The sequence below is a fragment of the Cherax quadricarinatus genome, chromosome 35, assembly GCF_038502225.1.
Source record: "Cherax quadricarinatus isolate ZL_2023a chromosome 35, ASM3850222v1, whole genome shotgun sequence".
NCBI classification, from domain to species: Eukaryota; Metazoa; Arthropoda; class Malacostraca; order Decapoda; family Parastacidae; genus Cherax; species Cherax quadricarinatus.
In genome coordinates this window covers 31,852,108-31,879,370 of record NC_091326.1, presented here as the reverse complement: position 1 = coordinate 31,879,370, position 27,263 = coordinate 31,852,108, and the positions used below count along the sequence as shown (strand labels likewise).

The 27,263-nt window shown below is 42.0% G+C and overlaps 1 protein-coding gene across 3 annotated transcripts in view; it reads right to left on the bottom strand.

Annotated features, from left to right (window-relative positions):
* Positions 1 to 7,950, bottom strand: part of rogdi (rogdi atypical leucine zipper) — a 55,786-nt gene extending 47,836 nt beyond the window's left edge. The window contains exons 1-2 of one of the 3 annotated variants that reach the window (XM_070091488.1): positions 7,794 to 7,950; positions 126 to 197 (exon numbers count right to left, since the gene is read on the bottom strand). In XM_070091488.1, the coding sequence (XP_069947589.1) occupies positions 126 to 197; positions 7,794 to 7,829 (108 nt within the window). In that variant the 5' untranslated portion in view covers positions 7,830 to 7,950. The remainder of the gene's footprint in view (positions 1 to 125; positions 198 to 7,793) is intronic. The other 2 variants (XM_070091490.1, XM_070091489.1) reach the window with 2 other exon arrangements.
* Between the last annotated feature and the right edge of the window lie 19,313 nt (positions 7,951 to 27,263).

Genomic DNA, 27,263 nt, shown 5'->3' with positions numbered 1-27,263 from the left:
AATTTTTGTAAGTTGTAATTAAGAATGAAGAAATGTTGTAACTAATTATCTACAAATACAGAAAATGAAAACTTAGATATAACAAATTACAGTGTATAAGCATTTTTATTTCCCCCCCCCCTTACCTGGAGAACTATCATTACTTGAGTGAAGACACGTGGCACTTCCTCACTTAAAACCCAGTCCAGCTCCTGCTGCTATAGAAAAGAAGCATGAATGAACATTATTATCAGTATACATGTTCAGTATTCATGGAATTCACTATACCAATATGAGTTACTCAGTGTTGCATGGCAAGGGTGAGAGAGATAGTAAAGGGAGAGGTAAAGGTGGGGAGGGAGGGAGAGGCATAAAATTAACAAACGATAAAGTCAATAAGCATAAACAATAAACGCCAGCCCTCCCACCACTCAGTGTGGTGAGTGTTTTGTTTGTTCATTATTTGCTATTAAACTACAGTATAAATAATGTAAACCCATTCATGACTGCATATTGGAATGGCTATTCGGACAGGTATTAGACGGTGACATCATGTGTTTACTCTTGAACACAGCAAAGAACCAAACATTTCTCTACTGCTAATAATAACAATAGTAATAATAATAATTATAACAATAATAATAATAATAATAATAATAATAAATACGATATAATTGAAGAAGGAAGTTGTACAAAAATACGAGGGAGTGGTTGACACATCGTCAGCGTGGCTTTGTTTATGCTGGAGTAAGCATTAGTCTCCATGCTCTTCCAAACATTTCACAATAATTCATTGTGTTTGGTGCTTGTAGATTGAGTGCGACTGGAGTGGTAGAGGCAGTGGTTGAGGCAGCGATTGAGGCAGCTGTTGAGGCAGCAATTGAGGCAGTGGTTGAGGCAGCTGTTGAGGCAGCTGTTGACTCAGCTGTTGAGGCAGCTGTTGAGGCAGCAATTGAGGCAGTGGTTGAGGCAGCGATTGAGGCAGTGGGTAAGGCAGCTGTTGAGGCTGCTGTTGAGGCAGCGATTGAGGCAGTGGTTGAGGCAACTGTTGAGGCAGTGGGTGAGGCAGCTGTTGAGGCAGCGATTGAGGCAGTGGTTGAGGCAGCTGTTGAGGCAGCAATTGAGGCAGTGGTTGAGGCAGCTGTTGAGGCAGCGATTGAGGCAGTGGTTGAGGCAGCTGTTGAGGCAGTAGTATTTAATAACATACATGTTATTAATAATAATAATACATGTTATTAATAATATGTACTATTATTATTTATAACATACATGTTATTAAATACCACTGCCTCAACTGCTGAATTATTGTGAAATGTTTGGAACAGCAGGGAGACTAATGCTCACTCCAGCATAAACAAAGTCACACTGACGATGTGTCAACCACTCCCTCGTATTTTTGTACAATTTCCTTCTTCAATTATATCATATTATTATTATTATTATTACCTGTATTTTTTTGTACCTCTGTATGTATGCTCAAATTACTAAATAAATAAATAAATAAATTACCATTGTTATTATTAGCAGTAGCAGAAATGTTTGATTCTTTGCTGTGTTCAAGAGTAAACACATGATGTCACCGTCCAATGCCTGTCCGAATAGCCATTCCAATATGCAGTCATGAATGGGTTTACATTATTTATACTGTAGTTTAATAGCAAATAATGAACAAACAAAACACTCACCACACTGAGTGGTGGGAGGGCTGGCTGCCAGTTGCGGGGGTCGGTGGGAGGGTAGTAGGGACTCGCAGTGGTTGAGGAAGTGGTGGAGGCATTGGTGGAGGCAGTGGTGGAGTCTGTGGTATTTAATAACATACATGTTATTAAAGCATAACATGTATATATTTAGTACAATTTACTACGTTTTCGTGTATTTTATGATTGTTCATGGTTCAACAAGTTAAGGAAGCAGTATTGTATTATATTTCCCTACAATATATTGGGGCACCAAACATTCATGGTTTTTCAACATTCGCGAGGCTCTTGATCCCCTAACCCTCGTGAATGTTGAGAGAGACCTGTATTGTTCCAGTCGCGGTATTGTGCCTTTTTGTTATTTACAATTCCTTATATCAAAAGCACCTGACAAGCATCAAGGCAACCGTCCCTTGATGGAACAAGATAGACACTAAGTGTGAATACTATTAGAGCCACCATAGTAGTATTCATTGGCTTTAAGCATAAAGTGACGAGCTGTCTGAAGATACTTTAGCTATTGAGGTTTGAATGACTGCTTGTTTGGTTCATAAACATAATTAGGTCCAGATAAAATTTACAATTCAGACGAGACAGCACTATACTGCAAAGATGCAACAAAACATGATGGCGTGTAGAGGTAACGAATGTGCATCTAAGGTGAAAGATATCTAGAGAAAGAATAAATGTGTTCATGCTGCTAGAACATATAAGTGTAAATTACAGACTTTGACATTTAGAAAAGTGCTTTCCACTAACATCAATGGATTTACTACTGCATCAGTTTGCAGTTCATTATATTCATGGAATGGGCTAAGTCTGTAAGGGTCATACATCAGTTACCTATTTGCTATTATAATGCAGAGATGAAAGAGACAGTAGAAGTGGTGGCATTGAGAGATGTTCCGAGAAGAGAAGAGAAGGGTCACAGTTGATGTAGTAAATTAGTGTCAGTAAAGAAATCATAGCAAGTCTGCATTAGAGGTACGAAGATAACTTAAGCATATCAGGGCACTGAAGAAGATATCCAAAATGCAGTTGGTATGCTCTCTGAGTAGAACAATCGATAAAGAGATGCTGGACCATCAGGACAACCCAGGTGCTCACAGAATGGCACCAGACACCCACCAGGTTAATAGTGGACTAATATGCAAGCACAAGCTACATAAAACATAACAAGTGACTGCCTAAAGAGCCATTTTATTTTTTTATCAGAGGTCAGATCTCACTCCAACATGGTTTGAATGGTGGACAACAATGCATGCAATACAATTTGTACAATATTTCAAAATTAATATTTATAGCATAGCAAAATTGATATTGTAACATTTCAAGTAATTAACACTGTTTGATGTAGACATATTTAGATGCAAGCTGCATCTAAATATGCATCTACAATTAGTGCACATTTCACAGTATTATTATTCTAATTATTATTATTATTATTATTATTATTAAATTTGTGGGGAGTAACTAAATTCTAGGGATAGTAGCTACACTGCCTGGGGAACAGGAGGTAATCGGATTTAATTCACGAAATGGCAGGACAGCTTCAATTCCTTTGATCAAGAGCACATCACTAGCACCGAGGCTCTTACCAAGAAGGGTGTATATCAATGCAACACATCACCAAGTTTGATAATAGTCTACACATACTCAGTGAAACACCCATAAAGCCTGGCACTACAGCAACATCATCATCATGAGCTTTGTAAGAAACGTTCATTTGGGGTGCAACACAAAATGTTTTTGGGTTAAGAGAGACAGGGACACCCACAACTGTCTATTTGTAGACACAGTAGCAGAACTCTGCTTGTGGTATCCTTTCTTGAACCATATGGGAAGCTGTTTACATTTCCTCACCCTCCCCTCACACCCTTCCCCAGCTAAGACAACAGAGTGTCTTTATGTGTTGTGAGAGGTCTGAGGCTTACCTGCCCAGGCACTCCTTAATAGAAATGTACACCACCAATGGAAATGAATTCTGCTCTGGCACTCCTTACGGAAAGCCAAACCACCAATGAAAATTAATTCTCTTCCTGTGTGCCTTAACACCCTTTGGCTGTCAGTGTCGTATATACACGTCTTACGAGCCAGTGTTTTTGACGTATTAATACACCAAAATTCTAGCGGCTTCAAATCAAGCGGAAGAAAGCTGGTAGGCCCACATGTGAGAGAATGGGTCTGTGTTTACCTGGAGTTTACCTGGAGAGAGTTCCAGGGGTCAAGGACCCCACAGCCCGGTCTGTGACCAGGCCTCCAGGTGGATCAGAGCCTGATCAACCAGACTGTTACTGCTGGCTGCATGCAATCCAATGTACGAGCCACAGCCCGGCTGGTCAGGTACTGACTTTAGGTGCTTGTCCAGTGCCAGCTTGAAGACATCCAGGCGTCTATTGGTAATCCCCCTTATGTATGCTGGGAGGCAGTTGAACAGTTTCGGGCCCCTGATACTTATTGTATTGTCTCTTAACATGCTAGTGACACCCCTGCTTTTCATTGGGGGGATTTTGCATCATCTGTCGAGTCTTTTGCTTTCGTTGTGAGTGATTTTCACATGCAAGTTCGGTACTAGTCCCTCTAGGATTTTCCAGGTGTATATAATCACGTATCTCTCCCGCCTGCATTCCAGGGAGTACAGGTTCAGGAACTTCAAGCGTTCCCAGTACATTTTCTAGGTCAGCAATTTCACCTGCCTTGAAAGGTGTTGTTAGTGTGCAGCAATATTCCAGCCTAGAAAGAACAAGCAACCTGAAGAGTGTCATCATGGGCTTGGCATCTCTAGTTTTGAAGGCTCTCATTATCCATCCTGTCATTTTTTCTAGCAGATGCGATTGATACAATGTTATGGTCCTTGAAGGTGAGATCCTCCAACATGATCACTCCCAGGTCTTTGATGTTGGTTTTTCGCTCTATTTTGTGGAAGGAAAATAGAGCGAAAAACCAACATCAAAGACCTGGGAGTGATCATGTCGGAGGATCTCACCTTCCACAAAATAGAGTGAAAAACCAACATCAAAGACCTGGGAGTGATCATGTCGGAGGATCTCACCTTCAAGGACCATAACATTGTATCAATCGCATCTGCTAGAAAAATGACAGGATGGATAATGAGAACCTTCAAAACTAGAGATGCCAAGCCCATGATGACACTCTTCAGGTCACTTGTTCTATCTAGGCTGGAATATTGCTGCACACTAACAGCACCTTTCAAGGCAGGTGAAATTGCTGACCTAGAAAATGTACAGAGAACCTTCACGGAGTGGGTGAAATCATTGATGCGTATATATCTCCAAGATTGCTAACTTTGTGAGAGCATAATTCTGTAAGTTTTCCATCAAATTTCATACTTTTGGCGTCATTACCATCGGGAAAAGATTCTTTATCATTTCAAGATAAAAAATAATTTTTTTTCGAATATTTTGTGACGCAGAGAGACACTTCAGGATTTAGGGTCTTGACAGAGGTTCCTTCAGTCCAATACAGAGAAGATTGGTAGAAGATGAGGAAGAGTTTGAAGTAATCAGTACCCCAGCGTACTGTACTTTGTTCCTTTTGTATCTCCTTTTACTGTAACTAATTTTCACACAATTGAGTTACTTAACTTAAAAAATTAAAACAACTATGGATAACTAAAGTGTAATGAACACTCATCAATGCTCAATAATAATTCACATGAAGACAAACTCAGGAGGTTGACTGATCTGTATATTTTGATCCCCTTCTGGGGTCCTCTTCAGCAGATACACAAGTGAAGGAAGAAAATGAATTTATAGAAAAGTTACTTTCACCATGTGGAGGAGTGGGGAATGGCAGGTCGGCGTGGTTATAATTACGAATGACTTCTACTGTAGCTTAATGCTAAGATTTAAATAATAAGATATTACAAGGACCCCAATGGAAATGTCACTTCGTCTGAATTTTTTGGGTTATCCTGGGTAATCTACACATACATTAAACTAGTATGTACAATAAGTACAGTTCTGTTAGATAAGACATGAATGCAACAGTTAGGTATCTTTATATCGAAACGTTACGCCTACACAGTACACTTCTTCAGTCAAGTACAGAAAAGTTGATAGATGAGACATGAAGACGATGTAATCAGTCCAACACCCTTGAAGTTTTGAGGTGGTCAAGGGTGATGGACTGATTACATCGTCTTCTCGTCTTTTCTATCAACTTTTCTGTACTCGACTGAAGAAGCCAACTGTGTAGGCGAAACGTTTCAAAATAAAGATACCTAACTGTTGCATACTATTGGATCACTACGACAAGGTCCTAGATGCACTAGAAGACAAAAAGAATGCAGATGTAATATATACAGACTTTGCAAAAGCCTTCGACAAGTGTGACCATGGCGTAATAGCGCACAAAATGCGTGCTAAAGGAATAACAGGAAAAGTCGGTCGATGGATCTATAATTTCCTAACAGAACACAGAGAGTAGTCGTCAACAGAGTAAAGTCCGAGGCAGCTACAGTGAAAAGCTCTGTTCGACAAGGCACAGTACTCGCTCCCATCTTGTTCCTCATCCTCATATCCGACATAGACAAGGATGTCAGCCACAGCACCGTGTCTTCCTTTGCAGATGACACCCGAATCTGCATGACAGTGTCTTCCATTGCAGACACTGCAAGGCTCCAGGCGGACATCAACCAAATCTTTCAGTGGGCCGCAGAAAACAATATGAAGTTCAACGATGAGAAATTTCAATTACTCAGATATGGTAAACACGAGGAAATTAAATTTTCATCAGAGTACAAAACAAATTCTGGCCACAAAATAGAGCGAAACACCAACGTCAAAGACCTGGGAGTGATCATGTCGGAGGATCTCACCTTCAAGGACCATAACATTGTATCAATCGCATCTGCTAGAAAAATGACAGGATGGATAATGAGAACCTTCAAAACTAGGGAGGCCAAGCCCATGATGACACTCTTCAGGTCACTTGTTCTATCTAGGCTGGAATATTGCTGCACACTAACAGCACCTTTCAAGGCAGGTGAAATTGCTGACCTAGAAAATGTACAGAGAACTTTCACGGTGCGCATAACGGAGATAAAACACCTCAATTACTGGGAGCGCTTGAGGTTCCTAAAACTGTATTCCCTGGAACGCAGGCGGGAGAGATACATGATTATATACACCTGGAAAATCCTAGAGGGACTAGTACCGAACTTGCACACGAAAATCACTCACTATGAAAGCAAAAGACTTAGCAGACGATGTAACATCCCCCCAATGAAAAGCAGGGGTGTCACTAGCACGTTAAGATACCATACAATAAGTGTCAGGGGCCCGAGACTGTTCAACTGCCTCCCAGCACACATAAGGGGGATTACCAACAGACCCCTGGCTGTCTTCAAGCTGGCACTGGACAAGCACCTAAAGTCGGTTCCTGACCAGCCGGGCTGTGGCTCATACGTTGGTTTGCGTGCAGCAAGCAGCAACAGCCTGGTTGATCAGGCTCTGATCCACCAGGAGGCCTGGTCACAGACCGGGCCGCGGGGGCGTTGAACCCCGGAACTCTCTCCAGGTAAACTCCAGATATACATGGCTTATCTAACAACCTATCGGTATTTTATGCGATTTTAATATTTAAGTACAGTTCTATGTACATGTACGTAAATAATCTCACTTAGCCTCAAACTCCTCATTTTCCACAGTTTTTCTCTGTATTGGACTGAAGGAGCCACTGACTGGCGAAACATTTCTGGAATAATGATTCACAAATGTTGCAACATTATTATTATTATAATCATGGGGGAGCGCTAAACCCACAGGAATTATACAGCGTCTGTGGGGAAAGCGGGGTGATAGAAGGCGTTTAGGAAATTGGAGGAGATCCAATTCCCTGGATCACAAGCCCCTCACCAGCATCAAGGAACCTTCCCTGAGGGGAAACATTGTCTCATTTATTAACATCAGTTTTCTAAACCATTTATTCAAATTGGGTAAATTTTACCAAGATAAACTTAACATTGACCCAGAGTACAATATTAACTTTACTTTCCACGCCTCGTACTTCCAGACAATGTAGTCTAGACACCGAGTGTCAGTAACTATACGTCAAACTGTCACTTAGGTGCCAATTACACTTGAAAATACTTACCAAAATAGCCAGTTCTCCCCTGTCAGCGTCAGTCATCTTGTTGTTGTTGTTGGGATGTAAGGGCTACTGACACCTTACAGTCTTCACCCCGGCCTTCCTGCTATGTATGTAAGTAAGTTTATTAAGGTATACACAAATACAGTTACATAGATGTACCCTTTAACAAATCCACTATACCACAACTAAACAAGAAATGTAAAGCTAGGCTAAATGCTCTCAAAGCTGTTGCTGGCTACAATCCCAACTATGGTGCAAATGTGAGAATCGTGAGAATGATGTACATAGCCTATGTTAGGTCCTTAATTGATTATGCTGCTCCCATGTTGATATTAGCTAGAGAAAGTTCTCTCCGACCCTTGGAGTTAATGCAAAATGAAGCTCTCAGGATTATTCTTGGCTGTCCCAGATCTACAAAAGTTCTTAACATGAGGAAGGAGCTTGGTATTTCTAGTATCAGTGATAGGATTGTTGAAATTAACACTGTACTCGGTATTAGAATGTTGAGAAACGAACCAGACACTGTCACAGTGAATCTTACCAAGTGTCTAGAGGTAAATACACACAGATCTAAATGGATTGTGAAAACGTGCAATTGCATTAAGTTTTATAACCTGCATGACCTGTATCACTGTAGGCAACAAGAGCATTTCACCCCTCCATGGAAGATGTGTTCATTTAATATCACATACCTACAAGTCCCTCCCAAGAAGCTCATTGCTAGTAATCCCTTCCTTAAATCTCTTGTTAGAGCAACTGCTCAAGAAGAAATTTCTCACCTAGCTGGTAGTAACAAGTTATCACAAGTTATATACACTGATGGATCTAAACAGAAGTCTTCTGGCAGGGCTGCATCTGCTCTTGTTGCCACCTCCCTAGTTAAGAACGATAATAAATTTGTTGAGTTAGGCATAAGAATTAACAACTGGGCGTCTACACTGCAAACTGAATTGTTTGCAATCCTAATGGCGCTAAAGCTAACCTATGACACTGAGCTTGACTCTATCATCATTACTGATTCTATGTCATCATTGAAGGCTCTTGGCTCATATAATGACTCCAACAACATGCTCATTGGGGAAGCCAGGTATAGATACTCAAAAATTAGGGACAAAGGAATTAATGTACAATTGCTATGGATCCCATCACACATTGGATTACTCCTTCATGATAAAGTTGATATGTTAGCCAAGAAGAGTACCCAGAAGGAGAATGTAGAATATAACTTTGGTATAACTGTGTCTAGCATTAGGAATAATATTAGGAGAGAAGTAAATAATGAAAATGATTGTTATAGGAATGCAGTTAGAAGCCTGAGTAGATCTATAACCCACTATGATAACATGAACGTAGATAAGTATGTTTATGGAGCAACTTGCAATGTGAACAGACTGACTGATGTTGTAGTGGCCAGGCTTAGGCTTGGTTACAAGTACTTCTGGCAGTTTGGGAGACACACAGATGATGATCAAACTAAATGTAAATTATGTGATCAGGCATATGGTCACTCTCTTGAACATTATGTGCTTAATTGTCCACTTATTGAGGAATACAGAGACAGACAGTATAATAACCTATGTGACATGTCAAGATATCTTATTAATGAAAATAAGATACCAGATATACTAAGCAAATTTCCTAAATTTGCTTGTAACAGATAAGTGAACTATAGATATGTAGATATAAATCCATATGTATTCCTGTTAACCCTTTGGGGCCTAGTTCCTAGGCCTTTTGTGTATCCATATGCTCTCGCGCTACCGTCCACAGGATGGATATGGGGTGCACAATAAACTAGCCACTTCGGTGGCAAAATCTAAAAAAATCTAAATCAGTTACATAGATTATCATACATAGCAGCATATGTGTAGAGAACCTAGGATAACCCAAAAAAGTCAGTCCGAGTGACTTATTTCCATTGGGGTCCTTTTACCTTATTATTATAATATAAAGGTTATAATATCTTATTATTATTCTATAATGAAGATAACATCTTATTATCATAATAAAAAGACTATCTACTACACGAGGGTCATTAAGACTATCTACAATACGAGGGTCATTACTAGGAATAAGGCAAAATTACATGTGTGTTAGCTAAAAAATAAAAATCATTCCCCTCACTTTCTGTAGCTACATTCATCAGACACCTTTTGGCACTCTTCTTGAACTGGTTCATGCTATGACTGGATTTGACATGTGCAGGCAGTCTGTTCCATTCCCTTACTGCTGTACAATAAAAGGTGTTTGAAGACTGGCCAATGACTGTGGGTACTACAAAGTTGTGTTCTCTCCCCCTAGTACTATGATTGCTTTGGTTCACAACCTTGACAAAATTGACAGCAAGATATTCTGGACACTGTTTGTGAGCAATTTTATAAGCATGATTTAGCTTCAGTTGTTTTACTATGTCTTCAACATTCAGCATATCCAACTGCAGTAATTCATTCTGGCCTACATGCTCTCTTGGTCCCAGCCCCAGGATGAAACTTACAATTTTGTTCTGGGTGATTTGCAATCTATCTTTCAGTTTTTTTTGTAAAGGCAGAGTACCATGAAGAGCAAGCGTAATCCATATGGCATTGTATAAGGGCTAGACATAGGGTCCTGCGAGCCTCAGTAGGTAGACACTGTGCTTGTCTATACAGGAACTTCAGTCTGGCATTCGCTTTCTTTACTACACTGTTCCCTATCAATTCTCCTGACATGCATGGGTCAAAGGGGATTCCCATATATTTTACTGAGGAAACTGAAGTGATGGGCTCCCAGTTACACTGGACATTAAAATTATTTACCCTTCTCAGTTTATGTTTCGTGCCAAAGAGAATGGCTTCAGTTATCCCGAGGTGTAATGATAGTTTGTTGTCTACTAATCATTTGCTGGAGGACTCCAATTCCAGTGTTAAAACATTAGCTATATCTTGTGGGTCTTTACCTGACACTAACAGAGCACTGTCATCTGCATACAGTAGGAGTTTGCACTTGACAATGATGGCATGTCATTTACATAGCATAAGAATAATAAGGGACCCAGAATACTACCTTGGAGAAATCCACATGCTATCGGCAGGGGTTCTGATTCCGTTTTGTTGATTTTGACAATTTGTCTCCTGTTGCTAAGGTAGGACTTAAACAAGTCTACAGAACCTATACCGATAGCTTGAAGTTTCTTACATAATATATTGTAGTTGACAGTATCGAAGACCTTTTGCATGTCTAAGGTTACCATACCTATGAGTGTGGAAATTTATTTGGTCCCTAAAGTTCCACAGGACAGATCCGGCATGGCCGTGATGGAACGGCTGAGCTGGATGGCCCTTATACCCCACCCAAACATAAACGCATTCTCTCGAGTTGGCGGGATTGTTGGTAAGCTTATTTAATTTATAGATTTACTCTTCAGGGAAGGAGTAGGTAGTTTTACTGGTAGTACACTAATATTAGGATAATTGAGGCAACTGTAGATAATAATAATGTAGACCTAAGACCTTAACATAGGTAGTAATAGGCCGATAATGTAGGCAAACACTAGGATAAGTTAGCTAGGGAGAACTGGCAGCCCTAGTTTGAACGAAGAGATGAGGGTCTGGAAGAGAGACCAGCTCCTTCTTAAGACAGACACCAACTGTATTTGTAGATGAACGGTTCAGAGAACCGACATGTTGATAAATTAGACACATGTGCAGCTCTTGGGTATCTTTATTGAGGAAACGTTTCGCCACACAGTGGCTTCATCAGTCCATACGTAGGAGAAACTTGAAGAACAGGAGGAGAATGAGGTAATCAGTCCCTCAACCTTGAGTCGATGTGTTCAGTCCATCAATCTTGAATAGAATACGGCATGTGAGTGGAGAAGCAGCTTATAAGCCGTATGGCATGAGAGGTGCAACAGTCATAGGTGGTATGGAAAATTTTCTAGGGTGCTTACCTGTATGTACCTCAACATTATATACATACCAGTAATCTCATTGGGAGACAATCATATTGTTTACCGTAGTCACCCCGTGTAGACATGTGAGAAAACTTAACCACCCCTGGTCGCACCAAGTGGTCCCCTCGACCTCACAATCTTATCCATATCTATCCGAGACCAGTATGGATTGGGTAGCACCCACAAGTACGGTGCTACTAATTAATTGTGGACTGTATAGAGTATATTAGTTTAACTGAATGAAGGGGGGGGGGTAGGACACACATGGATACATCCGTCAAGGAAAACATTTGTACATAATCCCACTACTTACCAGATGTTCTCTGGTGGTCACTTGATGTAGCTGGATCACTCGTAACCTATCTAATTATAACATACCACTACTGGCCAGTCTAAGGTTGCTATAACTAGAAGGGTTACTTAACTGTGGGTGATTGATATTCCTCATTTCTTGATTCACCATCTCATTTTCGATGTCCTGCTACACCGACACGATTCTCATTCCAGCAGGACGAGGTATCCGCTGGTTTGTCCTGCTTTAGACGTCGTGACTCAAGGAGTTTCCCTTTCCTCGTCTCGTTAACAACGAGGTCTAGCGTGTTCACTCGGAGCAAACGACTTATTTCACTTCACATATTCTCTTAACTTAGCGTTATTATCATTAATTACATTACAATTCACAAGCCGATTTAACGTCTCATAACTATTATACAAACTAGAGGTCACTCCATTAAGATCTGAGACCGATGAGTGATGATTAATCCAAGGGTAATTTTCCCCAGGACACAGTCCATTGTGGCGCGTCAGTCACCCGCTCCTTCTCTTATCACACTTTTACCACTCTATTACTGTGGTCCCGTAAATCCCGTTCCCTCACTCTCCACCAGGAACAATTACGACACTTCTTATTATGAAATGAGGCCTATATTAATCCTTAGGCCACCGTGAACGTCAATTTCGTGGTTCCATGTTTTCTCAGCTTCCTCACCACCATTCAAAACAATACGCGCCCTCCCCCCCGCACATCCGCGCATGCGCAAAGGGAACTCTTGGTTCTACTCTTATTTTCAAATACATTTTTGACCCATATAGACACATTAAACACCTATTAGGCACTATAGTTTCGGAAAATCAAAAAATTTTCCACACTGCGGCCGGGCGGAGGTCGTTGCTAGACGACTTACATAATGTGGAGTACAATTTTCCCATCTTCACTGGCCACCCATATTTATTGAACTCTCAAAATGGACTAATTGGTGTTCCATTCTCTCAGGGGCATAAGCCTATGCTCCCTGGATTAAGTTATTGGGCATACTGGAATTTTGAGACTTTACCAATAACAAGTCTCTCAGTATCCCAAGTCAGCCCCAGCACATTACTGCATATAGGCACCAACTCCATGGCCATCCATATTTATTGAACCCTCAAAATGGACTAATTGGTGTTCCATTCTCTCAGGGGCATAAGCCTATGCTCCCTGGATTAAGTTATTGGGCATACTGGAATTTTGAGACTTTACCAATAACAAGTCTCTCAGTATCCCAAGTCAGCCCCAGCACATTACTGCATATAGGCACCAACTCCATGGCCATCCATATTTATTGAACCCTCAAAATGGACTAATTAGTGTTCCATTCTCTCAGGGGCATAAGCCTATGCTCCCTGGATTAATTTATTGGGCATACTGGAATTTTGAGACTTTAACAATAACAAGTCTCTCAGTATCCCAAGTCAGCCCCAGCACATTACTGCATATAGGCACCAACTCCATGGCCATCTGTATTTATTGATCCCTCAAAATGGACTAATTAGTGTTCCATTCTCTCAGGGGCATAAGCCTATGCTCCCTGGATTAATTTATTGGGCATACTGGAATTTTGAGACTTTAACAATAACAAGTCTCTCAGTATCCCAAGTCAGTCCCAGCACATTTCTTCATTATTTCATTAACCCCTTCACATATCCTCATTAGTTCCTCTTCAGTTGACGTCACACCCGGAAATTGTCCACATAAGATTATTTACCCAATTACTTCGCTCAGTGGACCGCCTGTGCATTTAAGGTGTGCATTTATCGTCGCCTGAAGTAAGAACAATTTATTATTTAACTGCTTATTAATTATATCATTATAAGCAGTCAACAATTTTGGTGTCTTGCTCAGTTCGCAGAGCTGGGCCCTTTAACTGTCCATACGCCATCCTATAATTAGTAGGTAATTCTGGACGGTCAAGCTTCCACGGAAGTCGCACCCAGTAATGTCCAGATTCACATTTAACATCCTTCAGGTATTGTTCCTGAGTAAAGGAATCATTTGGACTTTCCTCATTTACATTAATCCCTATGCTGTCCAGCTCCCACAAATTAGACTGGTTCAACATCATTCTCGATAGAAGAATACTTGTACTGGGTTGACCTTTCATGAGTAAGACACCGTGACCGTATTCACTACTTCCTCTAGTCATTATTACTAGGCGGTAGTCTGCCATATATTACATGGCCCGTACCAGTGTTGAGGAGAGTGACACCGTATGGTTTTGGGTTTATGCCCTTTATCCTGAATTTTTACATCCAACACCGGCAAGGCTACCTCAGCTAGGCCATCATTATTGCCATTAGCTGCAACCTTTACATCAGTCACTGTAGTGTCAGGGTTATTAACATTATCATTATTGTCACCATTATTATAAGAATCACATACAACCCTGCACATAACTGTATGGTGCTTTCCCTTGTTGCATTGATAGCAACTGTTCAATTTGGTATGACAATCCTTTACATTATGATTGTCTAGACATCTGATAAATCTGTCAAGTTCTTTCATTCTTTCCACTTTAATATCCCATGAATTACAGGCATTACAATTTTTAGTGAAATGAGTACCCTGGCAGAAGAGGCAGTCTCTCTTTTCCTTGCCTGACCTCTTATTAACTGGGTTACACTTACTGAGGTACTTATTCCTCTTACCTTGATGTGAGGAACCACTATTACTGATTCCTGACTTGATATGTGCCTATTTAACTCTTAACTATGATTATTACCACTGGGATTATTTTCCCTTTTGAGACTTGACAGATACTTCAGCGTCATTATGTGTTATATCCTTAGAACTGTTTGGCTGGCTGGTCTGCAATTGAACAATTAATTCCTGCCGACCTAGTGTGATTTCCTCCAGACCGTACTATGGAGGTTTTGGCAAACCCACCCTTTGCATTAATAGGTTGATCAACTGCCTGGCTTACACCCTTTAATTTATTCAAAGCCTTACTTTTACAAGACAGTTTTTCTTCCAATTCGTAATGTTGATTAATTAAAACATTCATTTCCATTCTATCTGCACAATTCTCCAGCAGATCTCTTTCACAGTCTTTAAACCACAATTTGTACCAATCAAATCTACTCTCTAAAGCATCTAAATATAACTTTAATTCATTAGGGTTCACGGTTCTTTGATTCACTAAATCAAATGCCTTCGTCACATGGCTTTTAATAGCCTGTAATGATGCTTTCATTACTCTAAAATTCACGGACTTGTCAGCCACATTAACTCCATTAGATCCAGTCATGGTTAGAGAATTATTAATCACTGATTATACAACTTAAGTAGGCGCCTTATAAGAGTAATTCTTGCACTTTACTCTTGTATATATCCTAGCCACACATGTGCTAGCAATTAATTGGGCTAATTGTCATCCATCACACGATCGATTAAACTTGTGCACCCTACACCCACTTCCTTCAATCAGTCACTTAATTATTAAGTAATTAATTCAATTAATTTTTTCACTGATTGCATCCGTTCTCGAAGGACCAACGGGCAGATATGGAAAATTTTCTAGGGTGCTTACCTGTATGTACCTCAACATTATATACATACCAGTAATCTCATTGGGAGACAATCATATTGTTTACCGTAGTCACCCCGTGTAGACATGTGAGAAAACTTAACCACCCCTGGTCGCACCAAGTGGTCCCCTCGACCTCACAATCTTATCCATATCTATCCGAGACCAGTATGGATTGGGTAGCACCCACAAGTACGGTGCTACTAATTAATTGTGGACTGTATAGAGTATATTAGTTTAACTGAATGAAGGGGGGGGGGTAGGACACACATGGATACATCCGTCAAGGAAAACATTTGTACATAATCCCACTACTTACCAGATGTTCTCTGGTGGTCACTTGATGTAGCTGGATCACTCGTAACCTATCTAATTATAACATACCACTACTGGCCAGTCTAAGGTTGCTATAACTAGAAGGGTTACTTAACTGTGGGTGATTGATATTCCTCATTTCTTGATTCACCATCTCATTTTCGATGTCCTGCTACACCGACACGATTCTCATTCCAGCAGGACGAGGTATCCGCTGGTTTGTCCTGCTTTAGACGTCGTGACTCAAGGAGTTTCCCTTTCCTCGTCTCGTTAACAACGAGGTCTAGCGTGTTCACTCGGAGCAAACGACTTATTTCACTTCACATATTCTCTTAACTTAGCGTTATTATCATTAATTACATTACAATTCACAAGCCGATTTAACGTCTCATAACTATTATACAAACTAGAGGTCACTCCATTCAGATCTGAGACCGATGAGTGATGATTAATCCAAGGGTAATTTTCCCCAGGACACAGTCCATTGTGGCGCGTCAGTCACCCGCTCCTTCTCTTATCACACTTTTACCACTCTATTACTGTGGTCCCGTAAATCCCGTTCCCTCACTCTCCACCAGGAACAATTACGACACTTCTTATTATGAAATGAGGCCTATATTAATCCTTAGGCCACCGTGAACGTCAATTTCGTGGTTCCATGTTTTCTCAGCTTCCTCACCACCATTCAAAACAATACGCACCCTCCCCCCCGCACATCCGCGCATGCGCAAAGGGAACTCTTACCTGGAGTTTACCTGGAGAGAGTTTCGGGGGTCAACGCCCCCGCGGCCCGGTCTGTGACCAGGCCTCCTGGTGGATCAGCGCCTGATCAACCAGGCTGTTGCTGCTGGCTGCACGCAAACCAACGTACGAGCCACAGCCCGGCTGATCAGGAACTGCCTTTAGGTGCTTGTCCAGTGCCAGCTTGAAGACTGCCAGGGGTCTGTTGGTAATCCCCCTTATGTGTGCTGGGAGGCAGTTGAACAGTCTCGGTCCCCTGACACTTATTGTATGGTCTCTTAACGTGCTAGTGACACCCCTGCTTTTCATTGGGGGGATGGTGCATCGTCTGCCAAGTCTTTTGCTTTCGTAGTGAGTGATTTTCGTGTGCAAGTTCGGTACTAGTCCCTCTAGGATTTTCCAGGTGTATATAATCATGTATCTCTCCCTCCTGCGTTCCAGGGAATACAGGTTTAGAAACCTCAAGCGCTCCCAGTAATTGAGGTGTTTTATCTCCGTTATGCGCGCCGTGAAAGTTCTCTGTACATTTTCTAGGTCGGCAATTTCACCTGCCTTGAAAGGTGCTGTTAGAGTGCAGCAATATTCCAGCCTAGATAGAACAAGTGACCTGAAGAGTGTCATCATGGGCTTGGCCTCCCTAGTTTTGAAGGTTCTCATTATCCATCCTGTCATTTTTCTAGCAGATGCGATTGATACAATGTTATGGTCCTTGAAGGTGAGATCCTCCGACATAATCACTCCCAGGTCTTTGACGTTGGTGTTTCGCTCTATTTTGTGGCCAGAATTTGTTTTGTACTCTGATGAAGATTTAATTTCCTCATGTTTACCATATCTGAGTAATTGAAATTTCTCATCGTTGAACTTCATATTGTTTTCTGCAGCCCACTGAAAGATTTGGTTGATGTCCGCCTGGAGCCTTGCAGTGTCTGCAATGGAAGACACTGTCATGCAGATTCGGGTGTCATCTGCAAAGGAAGACACGGTGCTGTGGCTGACATCCTTGTCTATGTCGGATATGAGGATGAGGAACAAGATGGGAGCTAGTACTGTGCCTTGTGGAACAGAGCTTTTCACCGTAGCTGCCTCGGACTTTACTCTGTTGACGACTACTCTCTGTGTTCTGTTAGTGAGGAAATTATAGATCCATCGACCAACTTTTCCTGTTATTCCTTTAGCGCGCATTTTGTGCGCTATTACGCCATGGTCACACTTGTCGAAGGCTTTTGCAAAGTCTGTATATATTACATCTGCATTCTTTTTGTCTTCTAGTGCATTTAGGACCTTGTCGTAGTGATCCAGTAGTTGAGACAGACAGGAGCGACCTGTTCTAAACCCATGTTGCCCTGGGTTGTGTAACTGATGGGTTTCTAGATGGGTGGTGATCTTGCTTCTTAGGACCCTTTCAAAGATTTTTATGATATGGGATGTTAGTGCTATTGGTCTGTAGTTCTTTGCTGTTGCTTTACTGCCCCCTTTGTGGAGTGGGGCTATGTCTGTTGTTTTTAGTAACTGAGGGACGACCCCCGTGTCCATGCTCCCTCTCCATAGGATGGAAAAGGCTCGTGATAGGGGCTTCTTGCAGTTCTTGATGAACACAGAGTTCCATGAGTCTGGCCCTGGGGCAGAGTGCATGGGCATGTCATTTATCGCCTGTTCGAAGTCATTTGGCGTCAGGATAACATCGGATAGGCTTGTGTTAATCAAATTTTGTGGCTCTCTCATAAAAAATTCATTTTGATCTTCGACTCTCAGTCTGGTTAGCGGCTTGCTAAAAACTGAGTCATATTGGGACTTGAGTAGCTCACTCATTTCCTTGCTGTCATCTGTGTAGGACCCATCTTGTTTAAGTAGGGGCCCAATACTGGACGTTGTTCTCGATTTTGATTTGGCATAGGAGAAGAAATACTTTGGGTTTCTTTCGATTTCATTTATGGCTTTTAGTTCTTCCCGCGATTCCTGACTCCTAAAGGATTCTTTTAGCTTAAGTTCGATGCTTGCTATTTCTCTGACCAGTGTCTCCCTGCGCATTTCTGATATATTGACCTCTTTTAGCCGCTCTGTTATTCTTTTCCGTCGCCTGTAAAGGGAGCGCCTGTCTCTTTCTATTTTACATCTACTCCTCCTTTTTCTTAGAGGAATAAGCCTTGTGCATACATCGAGTGCCACCGAGTTAATCTGTTCTAGGCATAAGTTTGGGTCTGTGTTGCTTAGTATATCTTCCCAGCTTATATCGGTTAGGACTTGGTTTACTTGGTCCCACTTTATGTTTTTGTTATTGAAGTTGAATTTGGTGAATGCTCCCTCGTGACTAGTCTCATTTTGTCGGTCTGAGGCTCCACGCATACATGTCTGAACCTCAATTATGTTGTGATCTGAGTATATTGTTTTTGATATGGTGACATTTCTTATCAGATCATCATTGTTAGTGAAGATGAGGTCTAGTGTATTCTCCAGTCTAGTAGGCTCTATTATTTGCTGGTTTAAATTGAATTTTGTGCAGAGATTTAAAAGCTCGTGTGAGTGTGAGTTTTCATCAGAGCTGCCTCCTGGTGTTATTACTGCAACAATATTATTTGCTATATTCCTCCATTTTAGGTGCCTTAAGTTGAAATCCCCCAGGAGCAAGATGTTGGGTGCAGGAGCTGGAAGATTTTCCAGACAGTGGTCAATTTTTAACAGCTGTTCCTGGAATTGCTGGGATGTTGCATCCGGAGGCTTGTAGACTACCACAATGACTAGGTTTTGGTTCTCGACCTTTACTGCTAAAACTTCCACTACGTCATTTGAGGCATTAAGCAGTTCTGTGCAAACAAGTGACTCTGCAATGTACAGGCCAACCCCCCCCTTTTGCCTGTTCACTCTGTCACATCTGTATAGGTTGTAACCTGGGATCCATATTTCGTTGTCCAAGTGATCCTTTATGTGGGTCTCAGTGAAAGCCGCGAACATTGCCTTTGCCTCTGCAAGCAGTCCACGGATGAAAGGTATTTTGTTGTTTATTGCTGGCTTTAGACCCTGTATATTTGCAAAGAAGAATGTTATCGGACTGGTGGTATTGTTGGTACTGGGGGGGGGATTTTTTTTCCGGCATTAGTATCTGTATCTGTTGGTTTGGAGTGGAGGCCATCGACTGTGGTTCCACTCCAGGAATGACTGGATTTGGTGTACGATTTCTGCCATTTCCTGCCAGTTTTTTTTCCTTCCTGGCACTAAAAAACCTCTCCCTCTTGAGTGGCTGTGGCTACCCAGGTTTTCCCATGGCCTGGATGTTTTGTATCTTTTTGTCCCCTTTAGATGGTATGCCTGGCAATTTAAGTTATAGCACAGTCTTTCCTGTACTGAAGAGGTACACATTTCAGGGTGAAAAAGCTTACAGGAAGGGAGTTTGCATTTTCCTGTTGTCATATGGGCATGACATTTTCTAGGGTGGTCATAGTTGCATGTCCCATCTGTTTTTCCAGATTTCCCATGCCAGCAGATACCAAGTGCATAGTATGTGCACAGGCTTGGTTTCCGTTTGCCTTGGGTTTCTGTGACTGTATTCCCTGTTGGTGCATGTTTCCCTGTCTTATTCCTATCCTCCTTAGCACCAACAATGGAGCTCCCACCAGTTGTTTTTGGTAATTTATCCTCACTATTGCTATTGGAGTCCTCTTGTTTGCTATTTCCTGCGGTATTTCTGGTTTGCAATATTGGTTTTATCTTATCTTTGACTACACTTGTTTCCCTACTATGGCTCCTGTCCTCTATGAGGTCATTTATATGTATTCCTTCCTGCGTATAATTCCCGACTACCTGGACAAAATCTCCAGCTTCACCATTACTGTCTACCAGGACAGTATCTCCAGCTTCACCATTTCTGTCTCCCAGGACAGCACCTCCAGCTTCACCATTACTGTCTCCCAGGACAGTATCTCCAGCTTCACCATTACTGTCTCCCAGGACAGCACCTCCAGCTTCACCATTACTGTCTCCCAGGACAGCACTATCAGCCCTACATTTACTGACTACCAGGACATCACCTCCAGCCTTACAGTTTGTGACTACATGGCCAGTATCAAGGGCAGTACCATTCAGCCCGGACTTTTTATGTTCCCATCTGTTGTAGAAAGCTTCCAGGTTTTCTATGAAAGCAGCTTTGATGTTATCCTCTTTTAATACCCTTGTGATTTTAGTCCACAGATTTTCCTCATTTGGGCATACCCAAAAACACTTCTCTGTTTTAATACTGCTTGTAGCTAGTTCTGGGATATCTGCACAAGGAGCGTGACACCAATTTCCACAAAAATGACAATTTATCCATGTGGTAGCCCGTTTGTTTGACTGACCACAGACTACACACAGCTTCATAATGATTTGAATGGTTGATTTACTGCAAGTCTACTAGCAACCTCTTGAATATTATATTAATAACCTTAAATGAAGCTCTAGCTATTTGTATTTCTGTTTCTAACTCTTTTTGTATATTGGACAGCTTACCGTCACGTTCCTGATTTTTAATGTTTGTGTTTATAAGGGCGCCTACAAACCCATCCGTTTACAGTCTGCTTTATTGTCCAACGAAACTGTTTGAAACCAGTCCCGGGTTCGGACCAGTCAAGGGTTCGGACCAGTCAAGGGTTCGGACCAGTCGATCTGCTCTGATCAGTGGGTCACTTATTTAAAACATACTGGTCGGTGATTTGAGCTAACACATGAAGGATCTACTGGAAATTATCTACCCGAGTAATATGTGATTTGACTGATACAAAAGTATAACTTGCGTGTTGAAGAGCCGGTGATATCTGGCAGCTCCTACAATGACGTACAGTCGACCTCTTTGTTTATCAATCGCTGTATCTGGCTTTTCTATTTTTGTTTTTCCGTCTCCACCACAATAAATGCTATATTATCACTATAGTTGACTGGTGCAAATTTTGGAGGAAGGACGCTTTTTCTGTAGTAATAATTGCTTCTCGTTGTGTATATTGCGACCGCTGGTAACTACAGGTTATATGAAATTCACAGTAACGTCTCGTATTTCAAGAAAATGAAACTAATGAAAGTCACTCCACTCCACTAAGTACCATTATAATACTGGTTAGTTGCTACTACAACACTGTATTCTGCTATTCACTGGTATCACTAGATTATATGCGAGTACACTAGCAGGCCAGGAAGATTATTAAAAACAGCTGACCTGTGGTAAGTTTCTGGCGACTTCTGGCACCTGCCTCTATAGGCTTATCACTTCATTTACAAATTCACCTGTTTTCAAATGACACTTTAGCCTTTATCATCAATATACTAGGGAGCCACTGTAGTATACACTATACACTATGTATACTCAATGCTTTCAGGGAGACTTTCTTTCCTCTGACACAACGTTCAATTATTATTATTTTTTTCACACGGGAAACAGGCCTATGATTCCCCTCTGGCAGTAAACTCTGCTAGGTAATGCACACTAATTCTCCTTTTTTGACTCAGTATATAATGTTTTCCGCCCAAGATTGGTTCCAGGCGCTAGAGGGATGTATCGTATTTTTGACCCATATAGACACATTAAACACCTATTAGGCACTATAGTTTCGGAAAATCAAAAAATTTTCCACAGGTGGTGTCACATTTGTTCAATGTGGAAGTAGGTCGTGCCCAAGAATTAGGCAAGCGAAGAATTCCTAAGTATTAAGATCCCAAGAAGTTGCAGTGTCTGACAGGTTTGTAGATGAATGGTTCAGAGAACCGACATGTTGATAAATTAGACACATGTGCAACTCTTGGGTATCTTTATTAAGGAAACGTTTCGCCACACAGTGGCTTCATCAGTCCATACGTAGGAGAAACTTGAAGAACAGGAGGAGAATGAGGTAATCAGTCCCTCAACCTCAGCTCATATGCCACATTCTATTCAAGATTGATGGACTGAACACATCGACTCAAGGTTGAGGGACTGATTACCTCATTCTCCTCCTGTTCTTCAAGTTTCTCCTACGTATGGACTGATGAAGCCACTGTGTGGTGAAACGTTTCCTCAATAAAGATACCCAAGAGTTGCACATGTGTCTAATTTATCAACATGTCGGTTCTCTGAACCATTCATCTACAAACCTGTCAGACACTGCAACTTCCTGGGATCTTAATACTTAGGAATTCTTCACTTGCCTAATTCTTGGGCACGACCTACTTCCACATTGAACAAATGTGACACCACCTATGACTGCTGCACCTCTCATGCCATATGGCTTATAAGCTGCTTCTCCGCTCATATGCCGTATTCTATTCAAGATTGATGGACTGAACACATCGACTCAAGGTTGAGGGACTGATTACCTCATTCTCCTCCTGTTCTTCAAGTTTCTCCTACGTATGGACTGATGAAGCCACCGTGTGGCGAAACGTTTCCTCAATAAAGATACCCAAGAGTTGCACATGTGTCTAATTTATCAACATGTCGGTTCTTTGAACCATTCATCTACAAACCTGTCAGACACTGCAACTTCTTGGGATCTTAATACTTAGGAATTCATCGCTTGCCTAATTCTTGGGCATGACCTACTTCCACATTGAACAAATGTGACACCACCTATGACTGCTGCACCTCTCATGCCATATGGCTTATAAGCTGCTTCTCCACTCATATGCCGTATTCTATTCAAGATTGATGGACTGAACACATCGACTCAAGGTTGAGGGACTGATTACCTCATTCTCCTCCTGTTCTTCAAGTTTCTCCTACATATGGACTGATGAAGCCACTGTGTGGCAAAACGTTTCCTCAATAAAGATACCCAAGAGTTGCACATGTGTCTAATTTATCAGACACCAACTGGACAAGACGTGCCGTGATCAGCAGACGGCGCCCCCCCCCCCCCCCCGTGTCTTCACATTTGAGACCTGGGGAAATCTGGTAGAGGCACCTCGATGTACCGTAGATGACCTCCGTCGGGCCCATACAGTAAGACAAGACCTCCACTATATCTCGTAGATTTCTGGCCAGTGTCTGGGGAGATTGTGAGTGAGTTGATCTGTGGGTCCGGTGTGCAACAGGCAGTGCATGCCCAGTAAGTACCAGTGTCTCAGGACAGTCTGGAAGCTAGTGTCCGTGTCTGCATAGTTGTACTAGGGGATACATACCCTCTTGGATATAGGAATTTCTGAGGTGCAGGCAGGACACTAATAACGATTGAATATTGCAGGAATTAAGGCTCCCGGTTGCACGTGGTTTCTGAGGGGAAGTCCAAAGGGGCTAAGGCTAAGCTTAGGGAGGTTGAAGATCAGGATATATGCTGCAACACCAAGTGAGTTAGTCCTTTATACGTGCATGCAGGCGAGTTTCTTGCAACATCAATCATTTGTGAAAATCTGTCCTATAAGCCACTTGTGAGGCTGAGGTACCCACCTCAGAGCTCGGTGTCAACAGAGTTTGCCAGGGTAGGCGACTCACTTGGAGGCAGTCCACACAAATTTTCTCAATGAAGTTCCCCATTGACATTTCAGTTCTCAAGTAATCCATCAGATTAATTAGGGAAGTGTCGGTTGAGTAAGATCTTCTAAAGCCCGACTGATAGCTATGGAGAATGTTGTTGTCATTAAGGTACTTAACTACTTGACAGTACACCGCCCTCTCTAGAATTTTGGATATTATACTGAGTATACTAACAGGCCTATAGTTACTTACATCAGACCTACTATTTTTCTTGAAGATAGGAGTAACTCTGGCCTCCTTGAACCCCTCCGGTATGGTATTAGTGGTGATGGACAAATTTATTATGTGAGCAATAGGGATTGACAGTTCAGAAGCACCATCTTTTAGGAACTTAGACGGGATGTTATCAGGGCCAGTACTCTTAGTTGGGTTTAACCTGCTTAGTTCTTCTTACACGAAGTCATGAGATACACTTACTAGTTGACAACTGTTTGGGGTTGCTCCTTTATTGGTATAGTATGTTTGAAACTTATCAGAGTCTGAGTTAAAGGTATTTGATACAGCTGGTAGTTTACTTACTAGTGTTGATGCAACAGATGTGTAGTAGGGATTAAAACAATTTGCCACCTTAGATGTTTCGTGGCATACCTCGTTATCGATAGTGAGTACTATGTTAGACCTATCTACTGGTTTATGGCTATACCCTAACTGTTTTAGTTGTTGCCAGAGCTTTCTGGGGTTATGCTTATACTCTTCAATTTTTGAGCAATAGTGCTTTGCCTTTGCTCCTTTTATAAGTCTCTGCACTCTGTTCCTCACCCGTTGGAATTCATTTACTGCTGCAATGTCCTGTCTGTTTTAACACTTTTTAGCAACTGATCTTTGAATTTCATAATATCTAATATCTCAGTAGTCATCCAGGGTTCAGTTCTTCGTTTAATCCTAACCTCTTTAACTGGTGCAATATTATTAAGAATGGTAGTGAACATTGTTTTGAATTTTTCCCAGGCATCGTTTACGTCCGTGCAACTTGTTATCTCTGTCCAGTCACAATTGTGTAGCCTATTTACCAGTGTTTCTTTACTGTAGTTTCTAGTTGACCTCATTTTTATTGTCCTGTGTAGGCCTATCCTATCCCTAGTGATTTTCCTGGTGCAGTAAATGTTGAAATGATCACTAAGACCTGTGGTAATGACACCTGACTGACTAATGTTCTCAGAGCAGTTACAAAGTATGTGGTCAATTAGGGTGGCTGAGAACTGTGTGATCCGGGTTGGAGTATTAATTAGTTGAGTGTAACTATTTAAACCTAGAATTTTCTTATACCTTTTGCATAGCCCGTTATTTTGCTGCTGAAAACAGATACTGAAGTCGCCCAGTTTTATTGTCTCGCAATTGTTTTCAAGTCTGGACAAGAGTCCTGGAGTTTACCTGGAGAGAGTTCCAGGGGTCAACGCCCCCGCGGCCCGGCCTGTGACCAGGCCTCCTGGTGGATCATAGCCTGATCAACCAGGCTGTTACTGTTGGCTGCACGCAAACCAACGTACGAGCCACAGCCCGGCTGGTCAGGAACCGACTTTAGGTGCTTGTCCAGTGCCAGCTTGAAGACTGCCAGGGGTCTGTTGGTAATCCCCCTTATGTATGCAGGGAGGCAGTTCAACAGTCTCGGGCCCCTGACACTTATTGTATGGTCCCTTAACTTGCTAGTGACACCCCTGCTTTTCATTGGGGGGATGTTGCATTGTCTGCCAAGTCTTTTGCTTTCGTAGTGAGTGATTTTCGTGTGCAAGTTCGGTACTAGTCCCTCTAGGATTTTCCAGGTGTATATAATCATGTATCTCTCCTGCCTGCATTCCAGCGAATACAGGTTTAGGAACCTCAAGCGCTCCCAGTAATTGAGGTGTTTTATCTCTGCTATGCGGGCCGTGAAGGTTCTCTGTACATTTTCTAGGTCAGCAATTTCACCTGCGTTGAAAGGTGCTGTTAGTGTGCAGCAATATTCCAGCCTAGATAGAACAAGTGACCTGAAGAGTGTCATCTAAGAACTGGTCCTGGGTGGGAGGGTGGTAACTAGTTCCTACTAAGATGGGTTTGGTCTTGGGAAGCAGCACTTCAAACCATATAATCTCCAGTTTATTGTTATTAAAATCAGGTCTAGGGTTGTAAGCTAAGTCATTTCTAATGAACATTCTTCATCGTCAGAGAATCGACTTAGAAGAATTTCGTACAGTCGTGACTGAAATAGAAAACAAAGTCAACAACAGACCTCTTACTTATGTTACCGATGATCTGGACAGTTTAGAAGTGTTAAGTGTATCTCATTTACTCCATGGCAGAAGGCTCGAACCTGTTCCTCCCACGAATGATAAAGAACAGAGGATCCTGCTTATTTCGAACCTGAGCAACTCATACGTAAATTCAAACACCTTAGTAAAGTGATTACCTGGAGTTTACCTGGACAGGGTATCGGGTGTCAACGCCCCCCGCGGCCCGGCCTGAGACCAGGCCTCATGGTGGATCAGGGTCTGATCAACCAGGCTCTTGCTGCTGGCCGCACGCAACCTGGAGTTTACTTGGAGAGAGTTCCGGGGGTCAACGCCCCCGCGGCCCGGTCTGTGACCAGGCCACCTGGTGGATCAGAGCCTGATCAACCAGGCTGTTGCTGCTGGCTGCACGCAAACCAACGTACGAGCCACAGCCCTGCTGGTCAAGAACCGACTTTAGGTGCTTGTCCAGTGCCAGCTTGAAGACTGCCAGGTGTCTGTTGGTAATCCCCCTTATGTATGCTGGGAGGCAGTTGAACAGTCTCGGGCCCCTGACACTTATTGTATGGTCTCTTAACGTGCTAGTGACACCCCTGCTTTTCATTGGGGGGATGTTGCATCGTTTGCCAAGTCTTTTGCTTTCATAGTGAGTGATTTTCGTGTGCAAGTTCGGTACTAGTCCCTCTAGGATTTTCCAGGCGTATATAATCATGTATCTCTCCCGCCTGCATTCCAGGGAATACAGTTTTAGGAACCTCAAGCGCTCCCAGTAATTGAGGTGTTTTATCTCCGTTATGCGCGCCATGAAGGTTCTCTGTACATTTTCTAGGTTAGCAATTTCACCTGCCTTGAAAGGTGCTGTTAGTGTGCAGCAATATTCCAGCCTAGATAGAACAAGTGACCTGAAGAGTGTCATCATGGGCTTGGCCTCCCTAGTTTTGAAGGTTCTCATTATCTATCCTGTCATTTTTC